This window comes from Parus major, chromosome 17 (assembly GCF_001522545.3).
Source record: "Parus major isolate Abel chromosome 17, Parus_major1.1, whole genome shotgun sequence".
Lineage (NCBI taxonomy): Eukaryota > Metazoa > Chordata > Aves > Passeriformes > Paridae > Parus > Parus major.
In genome coordinates this window covers 1872855-1898364 of record NC_031785.1, presented here as the reverse complement: position 1 = coordinate 1898364, position 25510 = coordinate 1872855, and the positions used below count along the sequence as shown (strand labels likewise).

At 50.7% G+C, this 25510-nt stretch overlaps 1 protein-coding gene across 12 annotated transcripts in view; it reads left to right on the top strand.

The window, feature by feature from the left end:
- The window catches only part of DAB2IP (DAB2 interacting protein), a 156794-nt gene that overhangs the window by 116437 nt on the left and 14847 nt on the right, over positions 1–25510 (top strand). For 11 of the 12 annotated variants that reach the window (XM_015644695.3, XM_015644696.3, XM_015644698.3 and 8 more), the window contains 5 exons: positions 5947–6100; positions 11211–11309; positions 13457–14011; positions 21744–21888; positions 23970–24114. In XM_015644695.3, coding sequence (XP_015500181.1) covers positions 5947–6100; positions 11211–11309; positions 13457–14011; positions 21744–21888; positions 23970–24114 — 1098 coding nt within the window. Of the gene's footprint in view, positions 1–5946; positions 6101–11210; positions 11310–11525; positions 11636–13456; positions 14012–21743; positions 21889–23969; positions 24115–25510 lie in introns of those variants that run through there. The other variant, XM_015644704.3, reaches the window with a different exon arrangement.

Below are 25510 nucleotides of genomic sequence, written 5' to 3'. Positions count from 1 at the left end.
CCGCGCTGGAGGGACCGGTGCTGACAGCCGCTCCCGGCCCGTCCGGCCCGGCCCGGGGATGTGCGGCCGCGCTCCGTCCCTCGTTCCGTGCGTTCGCGGTTTGTTTCCATCCTGGGCGGCGTTTCATCATCCGTGGCCGGGCTCGGCAGCCGCGCTGTGGAGATGGGCCTTGAGGCTCCATTTCCGTGTGGTTGGTCCAAGGAGGACACATCCTGCCTCGCCTTTGCCGCCCTGTCCAGATTCCGCCTCCAGACTGATGTTACGCAAAATTTAGGTGATAAAAATCAAACCCCTTATCCCCACCCTGCTCCCCCCGTGGAAGGTGGTGATTGTGGGGTGCACCCCGGGATTTCTCCCGTGAATGCCGGCAGGGAGCAGGAGGCTCTGGCTCGGCCCCTATGTCCCGGTTCTGCTTCTGCTGCCAGGGACGTGCCCCGGGTGTTTGTTGAGGCCCTACGGTCCCTGCTCGCTCCCGAGGCCGGTGCTGTGGGAATGACTTGTTCCCAGGGCTGTGCTGTGTCTCGAGCTCCAAATTGGCATGGGGGATCTGTCACTGCTGTTTGCATCAGATGTTCCCAGATCTGGCATTATTTAGGCTGGTTTAGGCTGATGTGATAAAAGGGTTTTTTTAATATAACTGTTGATTTCTGTTGAAAATGTCGTGTTGATGCCATTCTGCTTATGGGAAAGAGGCTCCTTGAAAACATTTTTGATGATTGAAATTCAGGTGTATTTCTGATCACCTTTTGCATCCTGCTCCTGATGCCCTTTCCTTGCTTTTGCAGTTCCTCTCCTCTTGCACATCACTAATGCCATCGGTGTCCTTGCTGCTTGTCCTGTGCTGGGCCTGCAGGTTGCCCCTGACAAACTTTGCAGTGGCACGTTGTTAAACAAATACCCACGCTCAGGTGAATGTCACAGGTTAAAATCATTCTTCAGGTTTGCTCTGGCAAAAACAACATTTGGCATCTGGTATGAGCTGACAGAGTCCTTTTGAATGTAATTAATCCTGCTGCCGGTTGAAACTGAGAACAGTCTGAAAACAAGGGCAGGCATTAATAAGTTTAATTACATGTCCTTTGTGTTGCTCAGGGAAGGTGTTGCGTTAGTGAGAGCAGCCTGTAATGCCAGGTTCCCATCGTGAGTGTTCTTGAGCAGAGTTTCCCAGGCAGAGCTCAGCAGCTGGAGTTCAGGGAACAGCAGGAGAAAGTTCAGGGCAGTAGAACATGGAGAAGGGTGTGCTGCTGCATGCTGAGACTTCATCCTCACGTCCTCCTTTACAGGGAAAAAAAAAATATATTCTTCATCTCCTGGAAGCCTGCGAGTTCTCTTGTGTGCTGTTGGTGGTGGTTATTCCCATAACATCGCTTTTATATTTATTTGTTACATTGAAGCAGGATGAGGCTCGGGGGAGGAAGGGATGAGAACTCCCAGCAGTGGTCGCGAGGTCAGCGGGAAGTGAGCCCCGGCGGGGGGGTCACACAGGCACTGCTGAGCCCTGGGGAGAGCTGCTGTGGAGGACAGTGGGAAGCAAAGCCGAGCAGTCTGGGCTCTGCAGAGCATAGTTCCAGAGTGAACCAGCAGCAGTGAGGATCAGGAGGGACAGTGGCACCGGGCAGAGCTCCTGGATGGAGCTGGCAGAGGATGGTGGGTGATTTACTCCCATCTGCAACTGCTAAAATCCTTCTCCCATCTGATGTCACAAATCAATTTACTGGAGTTGTGCACTTTGTTCTCAGTCATAACAAACCCCTAATCCCCAGGCTGGAGACAGATTTAGATTCTGTCTGTGCTGCATGTGGATCTGCTGGGCTGTTCCACTGTGCCTGGGCAGGGAGGACCCCTGCAGCAGGAGAGTGCAAGGGAGGGGGTCAGGGCTGCCCTAAAGAACCTGCTCCCAGCTGGGCACAGAAAGGAACTGTCAGCCTCAAAATGCTGCACACAGGGAATCTTTCCTGGCCAGGAGACGTGTCACAGAGTCAAACATGTAATTTGGGAGATCAAATCCTTCTGACGCTGGGGAAGCATGCACACTGCCAGCTCCACAGCTGGTGTCAATGGGACTTCTTCAGCTTAGGGCCTGGACTTCCTTCAGAATTCCCCAATCCGCTCATGCTCTCAGAGCACAACAGTAGGAGGTTTAAAAAAGGCTCTTCGTTTTTTCCCTCTGTGTTTCAGTGTTAGATTTTGTGTCTGCTCCATCCCTAAACAGCCACCCACCAGGTTCTGTTTGTTTCTGTCTCTCAAAAATAATCAGGAACATTTTCATCATAAAACCACAGGAGCAGCAGCCGGGTGGTTTCAGGCAGGTGAGGCTCTGAAATGAGGACTGACAGAGTTGCCTCTTTGCAGTGCTGTTTGCTGCCTCCATTGCTCAAAACCCAGCCCTGGAGTTGGGTGAGCAGAGGATGGATTGCCTCTCCATGCTTGTTTTTACAAGTCTTCCCTGCAGTCCACGTGCTTCTGGTTGGATTTGGTGATACTCAAGTGGCTGTGGAGGGCACAGGCAGAGGGGCTACATCTCTTCACATGGTAATGTTTTATGACTTTTATTATTTAGCACAACAATCCTCTCTGATTGCTCTCGGGCAGCAGAGCTCTTTCTTTAATAACCAGAGACTGGCTGCTGCTCCGCAGGACTCGCCGGGTCAGTGCCGGTAGCAGTAATGTTATTTCTCTTTAGAACTAATGTGGTCTTTTATGAGATTTTTTACTCCCCCCTTCATTTCAACTGAACTTTAGGCAAGTAAAAAGGGATTTAAAAAAGGCCCTTGGCAAAAAGAACTGAATGTGCTGTTTGGAAAGAGGGTTCCCGCTGTGAGATGGCTCTGGGCAGCTGGCCGTTCCCAGCATATTAAAACAAAGGTGTAGGATTGGAATTAGATCAGCTGACGTAAACCAGGACAGGACCTGGAATACACAGCGAGTTACTGGAGCAAGAGATCGGATGGCCCCACAGGCAGCATCTTCACAGTGATGGTAGGGGGGATGAATGTGAACAAAGTACCTCTGTCATGTTGGAAGTGTCAGCAAATGGTGTTCCAGGCACGCCTGGCTGTTTGGGATGGCTGATGGACAGCACAGGTCTGCAGGAATTCAGGTGTCCCTGTCGCTGTGGGTGCTGCTCTCAGGCTCAGGAAGGCAGCTTGTGGCCTTTCTCTTACTGCTGGTATGAGGAGAAGTTTGTGGGAGCAGTGACAGGGACTGACAAATGTTTTCTAGTCAATGGGCCCCTGCCACTGTCTTGTCACTGAGGGACACGAGTGCTCTCTGCCCTGGAACAGGGATTAAAATGAAAGGACCGTGTGCCGTTTGGAGACAGGGGCATGGAACAGAGATGGGACAGAGCCCTGGGAGGGAGCTCTGCTGCTCCTGCCCTGCCAGGGCTGCTCTGGCAGAGAGATCCTCATCCCTGCTGCTGAGATTTCCAACAGCTCTAATTAATGACATCTCCCCACTTAGCCCTTGATGCACAGACAGATGCTGGGTTTTTAGGGCTGGTTTGAGACCTGCAGCGCTCCCCCTGCACAGAGCAGCATCTGGTGAGAAACGTGTCTGCTGCTGACCTGGGCCGGATCCGAGTGGCCGCTCGGGAGTGAGAGACATCGTGGGAGCAGGTCCTGCTGAGGCAGGGACCTGATAAAAAACCTCCCTAAAAAAGTCCTGTTTGTTTTAGGATTCCCAGAGGCATTTGGCAGAGCGTGGAGGGATATAAACACACATTTACTGAATCTGGTGAAAGCGTAATATGTCCTGAGAACCTCCCCCTTGGTCATCCTTGGAATTGCACATCTGCACTCCCACCCATGGCCATCCAGCTGCAGTAGTTTTAAATGAAAAATAGACTTGTTTTGTTTTAATTTTTACAAAAATTCTTAAGCCAGCATGAGGCAATGCAACTCAGTGATGTACTGAGTTGTGGGTTTATTTTATCAGTATTTATATTTGTCTACACAAGAATGCGAGTCTCAGCTTGGTTATTTACCTTTTCTAATTTCATCTGTAAAACATGGAAATAAGATTTACCAGAAATGCCTTGATTCTGGGCTTATCTGGGCTGGGTGAGGAGTCTGTACTGTCAGTTCTTGAGCTGCTGGATATTAGTTCTGCACTCAGCATCCAGAGGTAACTCGATCTGTCTGTCTGTATTAGAGTTAATTTACAGTAGCATTCAGAGGAAAAGGATAGGGACCCTTTTCTCTGAAAATAGTGTAAAATTACCAAAGTACTGGGAAATGACTGTGCTGGGTTCCTAAAGATCAATTTACTCACCACAGAGATGTGGGGTGAGTGGGCAGCTGAGAGAATGGCTAATGGCATGGAGAGCCTTTGCTGGGAACCCGGAGCTCCTGATGCAGCAGAGGACTGTGCCAGCCCCAGCAGGGCTCTCAGAGCCTGAGGGCTGTGGGTGTCCCCTCAGAACCCCCGTGCTGGTGGCTCTTCTGCAGATGTTTCACTGGTGTCACCACAGCTGGTCCTGCCTGCTAGGTGCAGGGAGATGTCCCGGAGCCCTCGGCAGCGTGTCCCAGGCTGGGTGGCCCTGGGGAGGAGGTGGCCCCAGCACTCAGAGCTCTCCATGGAGCAGCTCAGGCAGGGAATCAGCCACAGGCAGTTCCGTTATCACCTGGGGCTTCATGCATGGCCTGAATCTTAATGGCAAATCTAGAGAAGCACCTGTTTATCTGCTGCTGCTGTTTATCTGAGAATCTCCTTGGGCTGTTTTCTGGATCCAGCCTGGTGTGTGATTCACTGGAAGCGATGGATTTTGCATGCACTGTTGACATTTCTCTCTGCTTTGGTCAGCTTCATTCTGGAGAACAACAAAATCCAACACACATATCAGAGCAAGCTGGGAGTATAGTGGGAGCATTGTTGTTTGGCTCATGAAAGACCATGCTGAGAATTTCATAAACTCCCCTTATTGCTGTCCCTCCGTGCCTTTGGAGAAGGCATCACGGTCCCTTTGTAGACAGGGACACTCAATCTCTTGGGGAGCCCCCCAAAGTGCTTGCCAGAGGTTTTAAAGGTCAGAGTTACCGGGATGGGAGCTTTGGCTTAGGAACATCTCACATGGTACAGGCTGTAGAGGAGGCAGCTGCTCCCTTTGCACTCAAGTTATTTTTTCCCTTGCCACTTTATGGGTTTGCTGTGTTTTCCCTGGGAGCACTCTTTCTTTTTTTTTTTTTTTTCCCCTTGAGCTCTCTGGTTTTGCTTTAAGAGTTACTGCACCATTGATTGTATTGGCTGTCTCAAAAATGGTGCTCTGCTCACTGTCTGTGGGCTCCCTGCTGCTAAATGCTGCCAGTGGGACTCCAGAGCATTTAGATCAATCAATAGGGCTATCACAGCCTTATTTTCCACACTGTCCCCATCCCAGGGATGTGTGTGACAATCAGGGAGAGCACATGAGCCCAAGGGTTGTTGGTGACAGATCAGACGTGGGTGTTTCAGTGAGGTTCTGGCACCACCAGAGATCAGCACCAGGTGCTGCAGACCCGCTGGTGCTGCTGAGACAGCAGCAAGTGCTGGGGCCAGCTGGCCTCCAATACAGCCACACTGCTACACCCCACACCTGGGAAATCTCATTTAGGAACCCCCCCACACCTGGGAAATCTTGTTTAGGAACCCCTCCACACCTGGGAATTCTCCCTCAGTAGTTGTGGTGGCCATTTAGAGTTTGATTTGGTTGTTCAGAGACCTCACAGTGTGTAAACCTCTAAAGAATTGACTCCTGACAGCATCAGAGTTGGGAAAAATTGTTTTACTGCTCATACCAGCTGTCATGGAACCTTTAGAAATTACAGGTGGGACCATGTAGCAGGCCCTGTTCTTCAGGGCACTTTGTTATCCCATGACAAAACATTCCCAGGAATATTGTGCAGTTGCTGCTAACAGATTTCCCTGGGAAGGAGAGCATCCACTGACACGGTTATGTTTTTCCTCCAGATCCCATCTAATGCCGAGGCTGAAAGAATCGCGCTCCCACGAGTCCTTGCTCAGTCCCAGTAGTGCTGTTGAGGCTCTGGATCTCAGTATGGAGGAGGAAGTGGTCATCAAGCCTGTCCACAGTAGCATCCTGGGGCAAGACTACTGCTTTGAGGTAAGGAGCCGTTCTGGGGCTGTTCCTGCCGTGCTGGGGCCGCCTGGGGAGCCAGGTGTGGGCTGGCATCTGGGCTCTGGCTGTTACCAAACATTGCAGCTTGGAATTGCTACACAGAGAGCATTTCATAGGCAGAAAATTGCTCCCATCTTTCCAAGGAGGATCATATCCACACAATCAGAGCAATGAGCTCCTTGTAAGCGCTGTCGCAGCAGAGCTGCTGGCACAGGTGCTGCACTGCTTAGGGCTGTGTATCAGCAGAGCATAAATTTGTTTATGCTCCTACAGTTTATGTTCATACAGATATTGGGAAGTGCTAATCCCTACTCACTGTTCCCAAAGATATTACATGTGGTCACAGAGCCAGCCTGCTGCTGTCAGTGGGAGTGTGGAGGACTTTGTCTAGAAAACTGAAGCTTCCCTTGTTTGAGTAAATAGAAAAATCTGTGAGTATTTCAGATTACTTTGACATCTGTTATGGCATGTGGCAGGGTCTGTGCTAGCGGGAGGGAGTAGGACACGCACAACCCAGGCTGGAGCTGGGTAATTCAGTACAGGATATCTCAGGAACCATTTGTCCTGAATTGTGGATGGCAAAGTATTATTGCTTATGGCAGTGGCTGGGTACAGAACTGGGAAATGGTTTTCTTGCAGTAATAAGGTGGTGGATGTTTGTGTTTCTGTGAAGAGCAGGTAACACCTGTTTGTGCTTGGACACAGAGAAGCAGATAAATGGTGTAGCTGTGCTTGGATTGTGCTCTAGGGGTGATGGGACTGCAGGCTGTCCTTGGATGGGCTGTGTTGGATGAGAACACATGTCAGGGTTCAAGAGGAGTCAGACTGGAAAGATAAAGACATTTTTCTTTACTGAAATCAGCACATTTTGAAATAAGTGAGTTAAAAGATCTATTTCTTAAAATATAAGTGGGTAACATGAAAACAGTCTTAGAAAAAAAATAGCCTCAAATATAAACTCTCTAGTTGGTTGAGGTATAAATTTTGCAGTGCTATTCATTCTTTGTGGAATTGAGCAAGTGCAATGGGTCAGGAGGGGAACAGTTTTGTAAATTACATGTCCTCTATTACATTCCACTCAAGAAAGATAAAATGAAGCTAGATGGAAAATAAATGTGACATCCATAATATAAGAGTTGTTTACCAATTCTGGTCAGCCCACAAGAGGAGAGGAAGGGATATGAACAGAACTTGTAGAAAGTTGAGTGAGAGGGAAATTACACAAGCCATGCACTTGGAAGGAGGAAGAAAATTTTGGGGTTAAGTGAGTTGGATAAAGAGAAGTCACACTGTAAAAAAAAGAACGTGTTAATTGTTGCTCTGCAAACTCTGCAGAGGAGAGGAAGAATGCCAGGAAACAACAGGGACATTGATTTGTCACTGGTGGCTGCTCACCAACAAGCTCCAGCGGGAGGGACCGAGGTGAGAGCTAAATGGCATTTTGTGTCAATGCCTTGGTCTCGTGTCTCCTGAGAGCCTCTTCCCAGCTGGGACTGAGCTCAGCACCAGGATGAGTTTGCAGATCTCCTGGGTCCCCTGTTGGGGGTCAGGCAGTGACTACAGCCCCCAGCACTCGGGCATCACTGATGGACACAAAGGAGCTCGGGGAATGTCCTGGAAAAGCAGCCCTGACCAAGAAATGCCGGGTGAGAAAGCCCTGCCAGGGTCCCAGGGATGAGGGGAGCTGAGGTGTGCAGTGGATGGGGAAAGTGGTGCCTCATCCCTGCCCCCCGAGGCTGTCGTGGACCTGCTCCCTCGGGAGATGTGTTGGGAACAGGCAGGGCTGCTGCCTCCAGCTGGGAAGTGAAGCTGTTGCTGGGCAGTGCCAGCCTTGCTCAATCCTTCACCTTCTGCCGGCCGTGGGGTGGCCGGGCAGGGACAGCCTCGGGAGCTGTTCCATCCCCAGCTGGCCCATGGCCATCAGTGCTCACCTGGCACTGCTCCTCCCCTGGAGGGGAACAGGCCAGGAGGGTCTGACACGGCTGCAGATGGAGCAGAGCGCTTCCAGAGGAACTGGCAGCACACCCAGACGGAGACAAAAGCGAGAGGTGCCAAAGCCATCTGCAGTGGAAAACAACCAAGTGGCTCGTTGGGAGGCAGCTGGTGGATGAAGGTGCAGGGAATTGTTCCTCCCTTTTATCTCCACCACCCTGCATTAAGACGTGCTCGGCCCAGCTCCCCTCAGCTCTGCCAGGGAGCTCAGTCAGTACCAGGGCAGGGCTTTTCCACAGGCTGCATTTGGCTTTTTCTCCTTACTTAGTTTTGTGAAACTTGCTTTTTCTCACTTGCTGAGTACTTGGCAGTCAGTATTTACTTGTTTCCTTCATTGATTTTTTTTTATTTTTTTTTTTAATTACTCAGCATCATCTTCTTTCTCCTTGCAAGACTCCTCAGTCAGCAAATCATCCCGTGCTTCTGCATGTGCTGTGTGTGCTAAATATACAGTGGGCATCTCAGCCAGTGCCAGGCTCCCAGAGCCTGATCCTGGCCCTGGTTTTTGGGGGGTCCTGGGCCAGGCAGGGCCATTAGAGCTGAGGGGCTCTCTTAGGTCTTGGCAGACCAAAGCCTTGTCCTGTGCCTGAGCTGTCCCATGACACAGCTGAGGGAAAGACAAACTGTGATTGCTCCAATACAGCTGAGCCTGTTGCCTCATCCTGGCCTTGCCTCAGCAAGGCAGAATTCCATGGAGCTAAATTTAGCAGCACTAAATTCGATCCAGCTGTGCAAACGTTGGCCATTGCTGGAGCGGCCCTTTGGATGCCCTGAGCAGCTGCAGGGCCAGGGGTGCAGCTGAGCCCTGACTGCTCCTTGGAAAATCCTCTGGACACTGAGTGAAACCCCTCCAGTGCTCAGTTACCATCCCCTGCTACTCCATGCATGTCCCTTCGAGTGAAGCCACCCTGTACCTTAGGACTGTCTTAAAAAGACAAGATTTTATATGAACAGATAACCCATCCAGGGACTGGGGATAATGAATAGGAAAAGTAACATTTCAGAAATTAATGAATTTTATTAATTGAGTTTTTCCTGTACATTAAGAGTATTCCAGCATATCCAAAATCTTGATGAGACAAGAATATTCTCTTTATAAAGATAATTACTATCTCATAAAGATGGTTAATGCCACATGATATTTAAGTCAGAACTCAAAGCTGGAATCTGATTGCAGATCTGGGGAAAATCACATTTTTGGTCACACATGGTGGATGTGATCTTCAGCTCCCATCAGACCAAGACACACTTCATATCTGACACACAATTTTCCCCTTCTCTCACTTCAGTATGACAGTTACAGGTTTTTTTAGGTTTTGAAAGATTAATTTATAATTGGTTTAAAATTGAATAATTAATTTGGCCATGATAATGCCTGTGTTTACATATGTGTGGCAAGAAAATACAATGACAAATCTGTGTGGCAGGAGAACTCCATGTGGGAAGGCTCAGGGATAGAGGTTAACAGGAGCAGCAGAGAGGAGATGGGGCAGGGGGGGTTTGTCACAGGAGATTTTGAAGAAGCTGGAAATACTCAGGGGTGTGAAGAGATGCTGGAAAGGTCACAGTGTTGTGCCTGCTAGTATGGAGTCTGTTCTTGGAGCTATAGGAGACCTTGTGTTTTACAGGCAGAGTATAAAAGTGTGCAAGAACTGGGAAGGTGTCTGTCTGAAGGAAAAAGCCTCTGGAATATCAAGAGTCGGAAGATTCTTTGCATTTTTATGTAAAGACAGAACAGGCCTCTTCTCATTCTGCCCTGGTCTGTGTTCAAAGGAAGGGATGTGTTCAACTTATCATTGAGGTTTGCTAATGACAAATCTTAGCGAGGGCCAGCTCTGCTGTAAGAACAGGTTGGGCTTCTGGGAGATACATGAAATTAAAGGAGATTGTGTCTCCCAGAAGCTGATAACCCAGTGCACAATGTGTAAACACAAACACTGGGGGATGATAAAGCACTCACAAATAACTCTGCAGGTTGAGACTGGCGGAAATGAAGCTCAGTGGGGAGTTATTTAAAGTACCAGCCAGGTCCATTCAGCCTCCCAGCAGAGCTGTACATGGTGAATATTGCTGGACAAAAGCAAGTGCAAAGGGCAGAGAGCTGGAGCCACTGGTGGTCCTGGTGCTCAGGACCAGCACGTGTGGAGGAGATGGCAGCTTGGGGGATGTCTGGGTGTGAGGAGCAGGGAGCCATTGGCTTTGATGCCAAGGAAGTTTGGTGGGGGGGCATAGGAAGGAAATTTGGTGCCTGTCATTCTGGGCTGCCAGATAGTGGTGCTTCCATGGGCTCAGCAGGATTGAGTTTCCTTGGGATAGCAGGACTGTGATGAGGCATAAGGGGCACTTGCACCTCTGGAAATGTCCCTGCTGTGAGTGTGTTTCTTAAACCCTATGGCTACAAACTCCCAGTGGCCAGAGGAAGTCACACAAATACTGCAGAAAATCCCTTGGGATGAACCTGGAATCATGAGAGGTGAGAGCAGGGCTCAGCAGCACTTCCAGCCATGTCCAGGGAAGCCCCCCTGGTTCTCCCCAGCAGGGTGTGAGTGCTGTGAGCTCTGAGGGCCCCAGCTGTACCACAGCCAGGAGTGGGGTGTACACACCTGTCCCCATGATCCTCACAGCAAGGGCTCCAGGAGCAGCAGGACACGAAGGGGGAAGGTGGCAAAGCAGCCTTTTCAAGCCCAGCCTTCTGCTGGGAACAAGGAATGGGTTGTTACTCTCACAGGCTTTGGGCTGAGCCTGGAGGAATGCCAAGTATCCACTTGGAGTTCCAATTTATCTTTAGTTCATCTAAGGATTTGCTCTCTCTCAGTTGTGGAACTTGGTGGTTTAAAGCATCACATGCATGGGGCCCATTATCTAGTGTTTTCTGGTGTGGAAGAGGAGAAGTAATTGGAATTTGCTTCTATGATTATTTCTGTGGCATAGAGGGTTGTCCTGTTTTTCCGCCAGCCTTAGGGGCAGTTACTTCATGCTTGGGTAAAGCTGTTTACTTAAAAAAAAAATAAAATCCACTAGCATCTTCCCTAAGCCCCCCTCTCCCCCCAACCACACTCTGCAGTGTGCTGGTCAAGATGTAATCCTGTTCCTTTCCCTGTAGGTGACGACTTCATCAGGAAGTAAGTGCTTCTCGTGTCGTTCGGCAGCAGAGCGAGATAAATGGATGGAGAACCTGCGGCGTGCCGTGCACCCCAACAAGGTAGTGCCTGTGAGGAATTGCCTCTGCTCTAGTTCAGTTCCTCGTTATTACATTTTATAGCCCAGTGCATGGGAGCAGCAGGGGACACATTGTCATTGGAGTGAGTGAGTGGAACTGCGGGTCAGCCTTTTTCCATATTGCTTTCTTCCACAATTATATTTACAGACAAGCGCCAATTATTCCTTCCCCTCTCTTCTCAGCACACGCTGCTTCAGCTCTTGCTAAGAATTGATCAGACCTGAAGAATCTTCAGTGTTGCTGTTACTGATGGTACTTGCCACTTCCATAGGACTTTCACCTCCCAAAAGCCGTGGGACAGATGTCAGGTAGCTGCCAGCAAAGTCACAAGGCTGAACAGTCTGAAGAGTTCACGTGTCAGCTCCTGACACAGAGTCTGCTTTAGTGATGGAGGAGCTCAGATGTCCATTTTCAGAGGCGACAGTGGAATGTAGCTTTCCCTTCTCCAGCCAGTTAAGGTGCAAAGTCATCTCCTGGGATTTACAGGAACAAATCCTTCTCTTCACTAGAACACAGGGACACCCAATATGCTTTTTTATGGCCCACTAAGACTAAGAACATCCTAAAATAAAACATACAGCTGCTTCTTCCCCGCTGTGCTGGAGTTGGCAGCAAAGATTGGTGAGGATTAATGCAGGATTCCACAGCTGATGAGCTCAACCAGGTCTGCTGCTGATGGTCAGAGAAGGTACAAATGATAGGAGTCTGTGAACTCCTCCTGGCTGTGCACACTAATTCTGTCCAGTCCTGGTGGGTTCTGAAGGGGCCCTCAGTCTCAGAATTTGTTGTTCCCAGCACAGTGTCAAATGTCAGAAGAAAAGGTTTCCTGTAATATCAGAACGTGAGCAGTGGAGGGGAGAGGTGGCCTTCTGCCCCTGGCAGCATGTTCCTCTAGTGGAGTTGAGAGGCTCCAGTGCATTCCAAGGGCTTTTCCTGGTGATCCTGACCTGAGAGGGCTGTGCAAAGTTTGTACTTAGAATGAGAGAACTCCTGGGAATGTGAGTTGGGGCTGGGCATGTGGCTTCAAGGTCCAGTGTTGAGTGGAAATCCATTTGGAAGTGTTTCTGTCATCTCAAAACCTGCAGTAACTGATGGCAGCGTTTCCATCTTTGTTTGAGTTCATAGACAATAAACTCTCAGTATCTGACTTGATATTTCTGTCAGGAATTCAGTGCTGTTGTGCAGTTCCTGTGTGTACTTCCTGAACCTACAGTACCCCATTGTGGGCTTCCAGCAGAAATGTTCCTGCCCAGACTCCTGGGCTGAGCAGAGTAAACCATGGCTGCAGTTTCACTGAGGGGTTTCCAAACAAAACAGGGTTTGCAGAATCCCAGCAGTGGTGTAGCTGCCAGTGCTTTATCTTTGGAGTCACTCCTGCAGCAAATACCCCTGGATGTTCTTCCAGGATGAGGTCAGCATCACGAGGGAGCTCTGAAAGATCCACAGTGTGCTTGGCTCTGTTATTGTTTAGAAGATATCCAAGGCAGATTTCTGTCTCTGAATTGTCATGATTCTCCCATGGGATGCCCTCTCCCAGGATTCCTCTCAGTGTTTAATTTGGGTGCCCTGGACTTCTGCCCTAAAATATGATGAGGTTTTTACAAACAGTTTTTTCCCTGCCATTGGTGGTGGCATTCCCATGTGGATGAGGTGATCCCTGGGTGTACATTCAGGTCCCTTTGTATTGCTGTGTTACAGGAAATACCATGAACTCAATGCTGCTGTAAAGCAGCTCTACTGAAAAAACAGGAGGCTGTGGGATACCTGTAACAGCTTCTGCTTTGCACAAACTATTCAGGACCAGTGAGGTTCTTTTTGGATTCTTCAGAGGCCCTCTTGGCAGGGAATGGGAAATGGTACTTTTATGATTTGGATGGGGTTTATCTCCCTTGTTCCTTATATTAATTGGCACCAACAGACATGGAGAGCACGATGATATTTTGAAAAATTAACATAAGTAGTGTTATTATGCAAATTCTTGAGAGCCAGTATTTCCTTAAAATAAAGTGTAATTAAGCCTCCGCTCATTTAGCACATCCGAAATAATTAATTCATATCTCCAATTTTGTTGTGCTTGGCTTTGCGGGGTTTTTTCATTGACCTTTTTTTCTTTGTGGTTTTTTTTTCAGGACAACAGCAGAAGGGTAGAGAATATGTTAAAGTTATGGATTATTGAAGCCAAGGACCTGCCAGCTAAGAAAAAGTACTTGTGTGAATTATGCCTGGATGATGTTCTTTATGCACGAACTACCTGTAAATTGAAAACTGATAATGTGTTTTGGGGGGAGCACTTTGAATTTAATAACCTCCCATCGCTCAAAAACATTACTGTGCACTTATACAAAGAGACTGACAAGAAGAAGAAGAAGGACAAGACCAACTTCATTGGGCAGGTGAACATCCCCGTGAGCTCAGTGACGGGCCGGCAGTTCGTGGAGAAATGGTACCCAGTGGTGAGCCCCAACCCTGGCAAGGGCAAGTCCCCAGGGCCCATGATCCGCATCAAGTCCCGCTACCAGAGCATGAGCATCCTTCCCATGGAGATGTACAAGGAGTTTGCTGAGTACATCACCAACAATTACATGGTGCTGTGCTCAGTGCTGGAGCCCTCACTGAGCGTGAAGAACAAGGAGGAGATGGCGTCAGCACTGGTGCACATCCTGCAGAGCACGGGCAAGGCCAAGGTAGGACCCTCTGCCATCTGTAGTGTCCCCCCAGACACCATCAGGAGCAGACTCTGGGGTTGGGTTGGGGAGGCTCCTCAGTTGGGCTTTGGGCCATCGTTAATATGCTCTGTTTTTCTTTTGATTGCAAACGAGTTGGTAGCACACACAGCACAAGTTGCTTAATTAGCAGAGAGGTTGGTGGGACCACGAGGCACCAACTGAGCCACTTCCCTTCACTTTCCTTCTGGAGGCTCAGGGGCCAGGCTCTTTCTGTATAAACACACTTGTGGAAGTAATAAGAAGGCAGTTTTCCAGGATGGAATGTAACCAGTGCTGGCCTGTGTGTGCTGGGTGTTCCTGGGGAACCCAGCAGGTTCTGTGCTCTGCTCCCTCTGCACTGAGCACTCTGCACAGTGGAAGCTGAACAGGAGTGAGCAGGCTCTCCAGGATTCCAGACCAAAGTGCCTGCAGACATGCATGTCTCTGGATCAGCTCTTGGTCCTCAGGGTCTGTCCTACTGCTTTTGGAAGGGGGTCCAGGGATGTGCCCATGGCAGTGCTCATTGGGGGTTGATGCCACCCACTTGCACGTGGTGGAAGTTCATCCTTGTGAAGCACTTTGAGCCTCCTTCCTGGCTGGGAATGCCCTGCCAGGCCAGGGGGAGGCAGAGTGTTACTCCTGGCTGTGATCTGTGAGGGAGCAGGCAGGGTGGGCAGAGCTGGAATGCCCTTCCTTGCTGAGATCCCCAGCACACAGGGCAGGGAGTGACCCCCACTGCAGAGCATCCTCCATTCCTGGTGGCCTGGCACAGCCACAGGGGGCAGTGCCCACCTCAGGGCTGCAGGAGTTAAAGCATCTCTGTTTTTCTCTGTTACCATCACCCTGCACTCTGCAGGGGAGAACTGGGCAAGGGCAAGATGTCCAAAGCTTTTGCAGTGCTGAGGAGACATGAGCTGTTCACCTGAGGGGCAATCACAAGGCTCCGTTCCTTGGCAGCTGCCGCTGCTGCCGGGGCCCGTGGCCGGGCTCGTGGATTAGCTTTAGTTACCATCTGTTGGACAGAGAAGTGGCTTGGCCTCCTGATCTAGTTCAAGGCAGGCAAAGCTCGCTGAGAGGATTGGGAGCCAGGGGCCTGCTGTTGCAGAGGCAGAGAAAATAGCTCTGTTAAAGCCTCCTGATCCCCAGAGCACAGGGGAGCAGCGTGTCCGTGTGGAATGACGCTGTGGCTCCACAAGGAGCTGTGCTTGGTGTCTCTGCTCACTCCTTGTTCCAGGGCTCCAGAGCTGTCAGTCTGTGGTTCCTGGCCACAGCCCTGCCTTGTGCTGGCACCAGGGGCTCTGCTGCCCCTTGCTGTGGCTCCTGCAGCCCTAATGCCAGGGCCTTGTGGGAATAACATTGCCATGAAAGACCCTGTCCAGGGCTTACACAGTTCTGGTGCAAAAGGCTTCAAGTGTCATCCCAGACTTAATCACCATGGATCATGTGTGGGCATGGCTGAGAGTGGTTGTCACTGCTTTTTCCTCTGCCTCTCAGTACTGGAGAGGCTCCAGAGAGAGCAAGTGTGTTTCCAGACATGTGTCTGCATCAGTGCTTGAGATCCCAGAGGCTCTACACAGGGGACACAGCAAACAGTAAACAGACTTGATGACTTTTCCCCTAAAATGGAGCTTCTGCTTTTCCTGCCTGTCATTTGCCATCAGCATTAGCACGGGGTTTGGGGAGCTGTCAGAGCAACAGGAGTTATTGGAGCATGGGAACCAGGTGGTGCATCCTGAGCTGGACAAGCAAGGAGAGAGGAAAGCAGCAGAAAGATAGAAAAATAATGAATAAGGAAGAAAGCAACCCCTCAGCCCTGCCTGGGGTCTGTGGGTGCGCCCCAGTGCCCCTCAGGAGAGCTCCCCATGGCTGCCCCACCACCCTGACCCCTGAGTGCAGGGACAGCAGGACAGGGACCCCCCTTCTGCTTCTCTGTGTCCCCTCGTGACTCTTGGAAGCTTGCCCGGGCTAAAGGTGGGTTCCTCATCCTTGTGCATCACCAGGAGCCTTCCCAGTGAGCCCTTCAACATCTCCCCCCTGCCCTGCAGGCATCGGCAACCACCGATTGATTTCTCTGATAAAAGGGGTTTTGTGGCTCTTGGCTGCTGTAGCTGAGCTAAAGCAGCAATTACGGTCAGACTGTGAAACAAGTGTCCAGTAGATTATCTTGAAGACTCGTTAGCAGCTAATTGCTGTTGTGCTGTTTCGGGCCCTGTTTTCCTGCAGCGATTTGCTGTAAATGCGGGGTAATCCCTTAATGAGGCCGGGATCGGGTCCTGTGTCTGCCCGGAGCTCAGGCCCGGGAGAGGTGGCACAGGAGAGGTTCGGTGGTGGCACGGGAGAGGTTCGGTAGTGGCACGGGAGAGGTGCCACAGGAGAGGTTCGATGGTGCCATGTGACAGACACAGCCAGGTCCCAGCCAGGGCCATCCTTAACCACAGACCCACCCCGAGGCACACCCTGCCAGCCAGGCGAGGTTACCTGGAGCTGCTAAAACCCAGAATCGCTCCTGCCAGGGGGACAGGACACCTGGGGCTGCAGGTGGGAGGGGGACAAGGGCTGTGGCAGAATTTTTTCCCTAAATCTCTGCTTCTTCCTGGGCTGTGTAGCTGTATCACAGCAGGTTAAAAGGTGGAGCATGAAAGCAGAGTCCCCTCTGGAGTCAAAGTCCGTGCTTCCCTTGATCTCTGTGTGGGAAAGGGTAGAACCTGATCCCGCCGTGCTGGGTTGGTTGGCACACCTGGAGAGCCCTGAGCAGCTGCCAAGGCAGGGTGGAGGGGAGGGGAAGAGGGTTTTGATAAGGTTCTGAGTGTAGGCACTCAGGGAGGGAGAGAGCCACCCCAGCCCACTGGAAAATCTGACAGACATCCAGTGCTCCATCAGCTCTCGGCACTCACAGATGTTCCCTGTCTCTTATGGCAAGAAAGGCTCAAAGAGGGATATTTGGTGGCTGAAACAGAGATGTGGCCCCTCAGCTCAGTCCTTCACTTGTTACCTGTTTTCACCTTCCTAGTGAGAGCACTGATGAAGTGTTTGTTTCCTGTAAGGATGTGGAGACGCCTGAAGGTTTTCACATGTTTTTGCAACCCACAGATGAAAGACACAAAGTCATAAAGCAGTTCTGCTGCCAGGGTTGGAGTTACCAGGAGTGCTTAGTCCTGCCTTCCAGGGCTTGGTGTGGCCCCTGTGATGTGGTTGTAGAGAGGTGGCTGCATCCTTCCCAAAGGACTTCTGATGCTTCCAGAATATTTCCCATGCTTACATTTGTTTCAGGGCTGTCTTGGAGCTCCCAGAGCTCAGTTCATGACCATAAATATACAAAAAAACTTCACTTGTCCAGAGCGCTGGTAGATCAAACCTAGCATTAGACAAAGCTCTAACTAACCAGCTGCTCACTGGAAATAAATATTTATGGTGCTGGGAATGGAGTGAAGAATAAACATGTGTCCCTGTTTGTTTGTGCTGTGAAGATGTGCCTCAGCTGAGCAGATGTAGCTGCTCTCCCTGTGTGGATCTGCTGGAACCCCACGTTCCAGTGGCAGAGGCAGGGCTGGGTCAGGGCTCTGGGCCCTGCAGACACCACACAGGGCTGAGAAGTGACTGCTGGGATCAGGCAGGCACAGGGACCTGAGAGGTGATGTATCCCTCAGGTTTGCTGATTTCCCTGAGCAAGTGATGGACACAGATTCCTGTGAGTTAACTCTCACATTGCCTTCACCACCTTTCCCAAGGAGAATTAGAAAAGGCCAGAAGTGCCACAGATGAGTTCCAGGGTTCCAAGGAGGGAATATCACTCTATTTCCTGGCAGAGGAATGTCTGAGCAGATCCTCAGAGGATCTGTGTGATGGAGGAGCTGAGAACTTGGGGCTGGGGTTCTTGGCTTCACAGCATCTGTCCAGGACCCAGCTGCTGCCCCTCTGCCGCTCTCCTTTCCCTGCTCCGCAGCTTCCTGTGTCGCAGCTCCCCTGCCGTGGGTGTGTCCCAATGCTCCTCCACCCCAAACCCACAGCCCTACCCACCACTGGTGTTTTCACCTTTGCATAAGGGCCCAGCTGGACTCTGAGCTAGTCTTTGAAATAAGCAATAATCTTATTACCTTTATCAATTCAATCCTCTTAAGGTTAAGTCAATCCTATTAATCAGGCTTGTGATTTGGAGAACCTTATTATTTCAAAGTCAATCTGCACATCAGTCAGTTAGGATACCAGGAATGCTCAGCTCCAGCCCAGAGGGTGTGTGACCACCACGGGGAGCGCGGGGCTCCCTGGCACCCCACGTGCTCCAGCTCTGGACATGTCCCAGAGAGGCTGGACCTTCCTGGGATGGCAAAGTGCAGAATCCTTCCTGGGGTTGGACAGGACAGGTCCTACAAGACTTGTGTTGTTTGTCAGTTCTTTGGAAGCGCCCCTGCTCCCACCACAGCTCTGCAGGCACCCAGCTGGCTTCACCCTTCTGCCCTCCAGGCTCGGGAGCTGGAGGGCCGGGCACTGCCAGTGCCACCCCTCGGGACTGGGGCTGCCAGCTCCTGCCTGCACTGGGAGGAGCTGCTGTGGAATAGCACAGGCTGGTTTATGTGCAAACTGGAGACCACTGCAGCCTTGTGCTGTCATGCTCCAAATTTATTTATTTATGAATTGCTCTTCTTTATCAGCATATGTGCAGTGACTGGGGTCGCACAGGTTCAGATCCATCCAGTCTGAAGCAAAAAGCCTTAAAATAAACATGGGAACAAGCCTGAAGAACACTGCCACAGCCCTTAATTTTGACTGTAGACCTCTTCCTTCCCCTCTCGACTCAGATGTAATGAAATAAAGCATCTTATTTTCTTCCATTGCCAGGGGCCCTAACTGAAAACAACCCCCTGCTGATCTCTGCTGCTCAGAAACAGGGAGTTTTATTGGCTTTAGTTATTGCATTTTATTCAGGACCTTGTATGTGGGTGAGTGAGGCCCCCGGAGGGATTCCACAAGTATTTGCATTCCATTTGTGTCTTCTGAGTGCTGGCTGCTGGAGTACTTCAGGCAGAGACAGCAGAAGTGTGATCCAGAGCCGATGTGGCTTTTTGGTGTGGAGGGAAGGGAAGCAGTGAAGGTCTGTCTGATGGTCCTGGGACAGAAGTGGCAGGATGTCATGGGCAGTGACCCGCAGCCGAAGTGCTGTTCCCACGGCTCACGGAGCTGCTGAGCAGTGCCTGCAGAGGAACTTGCCCAAGGATGGTACCTGGGGGAATTCTGACCCCTGACACATCCCAGAGCCAGGTGCTACAGCCCAGCTGGATGGCTCTGCAGCCCAGGCCTGCAGGGACAGGGAGAATCCTGACCCCTGGGATGCTGCTGGGTGTCCTGGCTCTCCCCTCTCCCTGCTCACTTGCAAGGCCAGATTCTGTGGTGTTACTCCTCAGCTTTGGGTGCTGTGCCATAATGGAATTCTCTGGGACTTCAGCAGCTTTTCTTTCCACTTCAGCGACAAGAAGTTCTTTTCCCAGCTGTCGAGCTGCAGATGCTCCATCGGGAATAATAACAGCAGCAGAGATTTCCAGGGGATCTTTTCTGGCTTTGTGTTGAGTCCTGCCATGGAATCCTGCCTCATTCTAAATTCTAGTGAATTCTGTAGATCAGCCCAAGTCACACAAATTCACATTAACTCTGGCTCCCACTTGGCCCTGGGTTTCCAGGACTCAGCAGCCAGTGCTCAGCTGACAAGAGGGGGGAAAGCAAACACTCAGCTAAGAGACGCTGTAAAACTCAGTGTTCCTGAGATAATTAGTATGTTGGGAAAGTGACAGGAAAGAGAATCAAGCAAAGCCAAGGTCAGCGGCTGCTAATTAAGAATCAGCACCTTGTGTCAGCCTGAGCGGTGGCTTGGAATTGAAACGTACCCTGGGAGAGCCCCGGGAAGATAAAGGTGATAGAGTTACCCAGATAGCAGCTAACGGGATTTGAGCAGGGTTTAAAGTTTCATTCCAGCTTGGCTGATAAAAAGGGCAAAATGAGAGAAAATAGCAGAGGGAGGCGCGTGCTTTGCTTCCAGGAGGGATTTTTGCCTCTGCAGCTGCCAGAGCATTGCAGACGTAGCAGGATTTGAGGAAGGGCATCTTCTGGCTAAAGAAATAATGGAAGTGACTTTTTTTTTTTTTAGCCCAAAGCTCCTCCTCTGGCATTTTTGGAGGATCTTGGGGGAAGGTCAAGGCAGTGTGTTGGTCTGGATCAGGCTGTTGTGGGAAGGTGGGAGCAGTGGATCGTTGGGTACTGCAGGGATGTCACCTCCCATCCTCCTGTGCTCTTACACAGGGATGTACCTGCCTGCCCCGGGGCTTTCCTTTGCCTGGGACAAGAGCACGGTGATGGAGGGTCTGTGGATTAAATTATTTGGGTCTCTTGGGTTCAGGGAAAGCTGTTTGTTGAACCTTGATTAAACCTTCAATGCAGAGATGTCCATGTGAAAAATGAAACGGAGCAAGTCGTTTCTGGTGCAAAGCTCCCATCCAGCCACTGGTGGGGGGTGGGACCTGATGTCACCAACCCCAGGGTTGGAGCAGGCTGGACCATGGCAGCTCTGCTGTGCTTGGGGACACCAGGGACAGGACCTGGGGCACTGTGTGGCAGCTTGGGGTGCTCCTGTTGTCTCTGCCAGGAACGGGCTGTGAGCATCAGGGGAAATGAAGAATTTCTTAGTGGAAGGTTATTACTAAGCAGATTATGTTGTTTTAATGGAAAGGAGTTTAAGAAGGTGCCCTTGGTTGTGGAGATGAATGAATGTATGTGTCATCATTTCTCTGTCTCCTCCATGGGAGGCAGTCAGAGGGTTAATGTGGGTGATTTGCACAGTGCCAGTGGCCTCCTTCCATTGTCACTCAGGTGAGTGGTGACACCTCAGCACCTGGTGCAGCAAGGAGGAGCCAGGCAGAGCTGCTCTGTCCATTAGCAGTGCAGAGAACATGTATCAGCATTAGCAGGTGCCTGGCATTCCTCCTGGATCAGGCCTGGCTGCAGCACACTGATCAGCAGCATGCACAGGAGCTCCCTGCTCAGTGAATGCTGTGACTGAAGCAGACCCGGAGTTCACACTAAAATGTTGTTTTTCCTCTGGAATTTGCAGTTGTGGCCGGACTGATGCAGGGGCAGCTGTCAGGGGCTGCTCCTGCTCACCCCTTCCATTGCTCTGCAGCACAGGGGGTTATCACATTCCATGGATTTGGTTGTGTGCACATCAGACCAAGAATGTGCCCAAAATTGGCGCTGTCAGTGCTGTTTATCTCCATGTGTAGGGAGGAAATGGGAAATTTGAGTATCTCAGTGCATATCAGAGGCTTGTGTCTCAGCCATTAACTGGGCACAGCTCGTGACATCGGAGCATGGCGCTGGTTTGCAGCCAGTGCAGTTGGACACCAAACACAGCCGTGTGTAACAGGGGAGAAAAGGTTCTGCCCACACAGAGTGAGGCTGACACGACAGCAGCCAGAAAGCGGCACCAATGGAGGGGCAGATGCAGGTCTGGGATGAGTCACTGTTGGGGTGCAAGAGTTGAGGCTGTCCAGAGGTTTATTTCCCCTCATCTCTGAGGAAATTTGGGCAGGTGGTGAGGCAGTGTGTTCACACAGAGTCACCTGCAGCACCTCCAGTCCCTCGGGTGTGTGAGGAAGGTGGGACCTCTCGGGGCTGGGGAGCTGCAGCTCTGCGGAACCAGTGACCCACCATGGGCTTTGCTTTCCAGGATTTCTTGACTGACCTGATGATGTCTGAAGTTGATCGCTGTGGTGAGAATGAGCATCTCATTTTCAGGGAGAACACACTGGCCACCAAAGCAATTGAAGAATACCTGAAGCTGGTGGGGCAGAAATACTTACAAGATGCCTTAGGTACGTACAGAGAAGTTCTCCAAGCTGCAAGGTGGGGATGTCACCTGAGCCCTGATGGCCAGCAGGGGCCCCAGCACTTTCCTGCTGGAGGGTTTCCCTGGCAGCAGCTCCGAGCCTGGACACGGCTGTGGCCGCAGTGGGCAGCTCCCTGCTGCCAGGTGAAGGTGACCGCAGAGCTGGCACCTTCATCTGCTTTCAGAGGTGATAACCAGTGGATGTTTGAAGGAATTCTGCTGCCTGCCAGGGCTTCTGCCTCAGCCTGGCTGTCACAGGCTGAGTGACTCTCTCCCCTTGCAGCCCCAGCAGAGCCGCTGCCCGGCTCCTGCAGCGCTCCCCAGTCAGATGAGATCTCCCAAGTCGCAGTGATGCGCTGCCTCTCGGATCATCCCGCACTGGGAACCCTCCTGGTGGTTTTTTTTTTAACAAGTGCTGGCTCTGTTTATGCCTCCAAAAATACTTCTCTTGATGCAAATGAAAATAATTAGAAGCTTCTGCTTCTGGGCAGGTCAGGAAGGAACTGCTGCATGCAGGGAATACAGCACAAGGATGGAGAGAGGCTGCCTTGGAAGCTCTGTGAGCTTCCATTGGATTCACATCCCAGGGCAGGATGAGCAAAGTTTCTATTGAGGTGTTAATATTTTAGTATGTTGGGTTCCTGCTAGTGGATTTGTATAATTTTAGCAAGGAGCAAAGAAGCATAAATACTTTATTAAGAGAATAATAATAGTAATAATAATAATAATGAAAACCTTGAGGAAAGGGAAATAATTGAGCAAATTCAGGCAGAGAGCCCACAAGAATAGCAAAAGGAATATTATTTATTTCTGCCTTGTAATGCTTTCTGGTTGAAGGCAAGTTTGTAAGTAGATTACTCATAAAAATTCTCAAAAGCCAGGAGATTATTGATATCAGAGAATATTAAAACATTCCCTTTTGGGGCTCAGTGCTGCCAGGCCAGTTCCCTCTCATGCAGGAGGAGCCTGGGGTTCCTGCTCACTGTGGGACATTGGTTCTGAGTGACCTTTTCCCAGGGAGATGAATCACCTGCGTGTCACAAGGTGCCCCAGGGCAGCGTGGCACTGTCCTTGGAACCATGGAGCAGGTGATGGGGCCAGGTTAAGAACAGCAGGCATCACCTGCAGGCAAGCAGAGCAGCTCCAGAGCTCCCTGGCAGAGCTGAAAATACACTGGAGAGGCTCTCCAGTATGTAATTAAAATCTGTTTTGGCAATAGGTAAGGAATGCAGATTGGAATGGGGAAAAAACAGGATGGGAAAATCCAAGACAGTCAGGAATTAGGTGCAAATCAACTGGAATTAGAAGAAAACCAGAGCAAACCTTTCTCCCAGAAATGGAGAAAGCTAAAACGCTGCTTCCTCATCCCTGTTACCCTGTCCCTGATCTCCCCAGTCACTGCTGGGATGAAGGACTGACCCCACTACCCTGAGTGCAGGGGCTGTGCCCAGGGGCCCTGGGGTGAAAGTTGGCATGAGAGCAGAAGCTGGTGGAGCAGCTCAGTGTGAGCCTCTGCAAGAGTGAGGAGGAGCAGCCAGGCAGCAAAGAGGAGCACAGGAAAACTCAAGGAAATATTTTAATTTCATTTTATGTGATGTTCAGCTCAAAATAAACCAAGTAAATTGTTTCTTTCCTTTAATTACCTATTTCTCCGGTGAATCACAGTGGTTTGTCAGCACCAGGGCACAGGCTGCAGTAGCAGGCCATGCTACCAATAATTACAGGGCCTGCCAGCATCCTTCCTCCTGGATTAGCCCGAGGGAGCACCTCTGGAGCTGGTGCAGGGGCGTCAGTGAGTCCTGATGAAATATCCCAGAGCCACAGGGACGGAATGTGCAGGGTGTGCTGTGCTGGTCGTGAGCTCCCAAGGAGCTGCCAGGCCCTCCTGGGACCTCCTGGAGACAATGGAGAGCTGCCCCAGGGACCACCACGTGCTCTTGTATCCCTCTCATCTCCCCAGTGTGATGGGGTGCCAGGGAGCTGATCGGGCACTGGGGCTTAGGAACAGAGCTGCTTGAAGGCTGCACTTCTCCTGTCTCCAGACCCATCACCAACTCTGTTTTACAGGGGAGTTCATCAAGGCACTGTATGAATCAGATGAAAATTGTGAGGTGGATCCCAGCAAATGTTCATCTTCAGACCTCCCCGAACATCAGGGCAACCTGAAGATGTGCTGTGAGCTGGCCTTCTGCAAGATCATCAACTCCTACTGGTGGGTATCCCGGGAGTGGCACTCCCTCCTCCTGGAGTGTCTGCAGCAGTCAGGACCTGTCTGTGGCTCTGGCAGAGCTGGGGAGGGGAGCTGTGGGGCTCTGCCACTTTGGAATATCTGCTCTGGGGATGTGGCACCCTCCCAGATTCTCTGGCACCCTTGTTTTCAGAGGGGCTGAGGGGTCTCTGGGGCACAGGGACAGGGCAGTGCAGTCAAGGAACACCAAGTGTGACTGATTCAGAGAGATACTTGATACCAAAAGTGTATGAAATTCTGGAATAAAGGGCAGAGATGCATGTCCTGGATCTTCCACCCCTGGAACAAGTCAGTCTGGATGGGACTGATGGATCCACACCTCCAGGAGCATCCGGCAAAGCTCAGAAATCCTGCAGCAGGCAGGGGCTGTGGCACCTGCGAGGAGCTGCCCCAGCACAGGCAGCTTTTGTTTGGGCAGATGTTCTCTGCTTGCAGAGTGCTGGAGCTGGGAGGAGGATGCTGTTCTCCCTGCTTGGCTCAGCATCCCACATTCCTCTGGATTAACCCCTCTCTCTCCCAGCCCTGGGCGGTTGCTGGGTGATGGGAGCCCTTTGCCTCCTTGGCCCAAGGCCTGGTATGCAGCTGGAGGCATTTCCGAGTTGTTTGTTCTCAGGGTAAAGGTTCTTGCAACTGGTTGGGACAGGCCTGAATATCCCAAATGGGCTGGCAGTGGATCCTGCTGAGGAGTGGTTGTTGGGCACAGCTGGGCTCATGGTGTTCCTGCTGAGACTGGCAGCCAGGAGTCCCTGGGTCTGTGACAGCTGCTGCCTGCAGAGGTGACCTCAAAGGGGAAAAAGATGGACTTGGGATTATCTTTACTTGGAGAAATAATTTCTTTCTGCTTCTTGCTAGCATACCCAGAGCCTTTGGTCCTGATCATGAAAGAAAGAGCATTTTTGTCTCACTGCTGAATTTCCAGCCTTTCTGCTTAAAATCTGGGCTTAGTTTTTATTAATGTAGCAACACTGTTGCAAAGTATCAACCAGGGATAACTTTGGAGGAAGGAGGTCTTTGATAATGAGGATTTCTCATTTTCTCTCTTCTCCCAGCTGTTGTGTTGAGGTCAGAAAATTTATTACAAATAATCTCCCAAGATATTGAGTGCCCTCCTGGAAACCAGGAAGGGAACTGCTTTTCCTGATTCTGCTTAGGAAGAAAGCAGGGAGCAAGAGGCTCACTCAGGCTGCTGTTTATCTACCACAGCTACACAAAGGGCAGGTTCTTTACAGGTATCCTATTCCTTCCTTGGCCAATTAATAAATCTGACTCAGGAATGGCGTTTACCTGCTCTCCCAGGAGGGATTCACCACTTCTAGTCAGCAGTGGATCATAATGGTTTGAATTAATGTCTTCCTAAAAA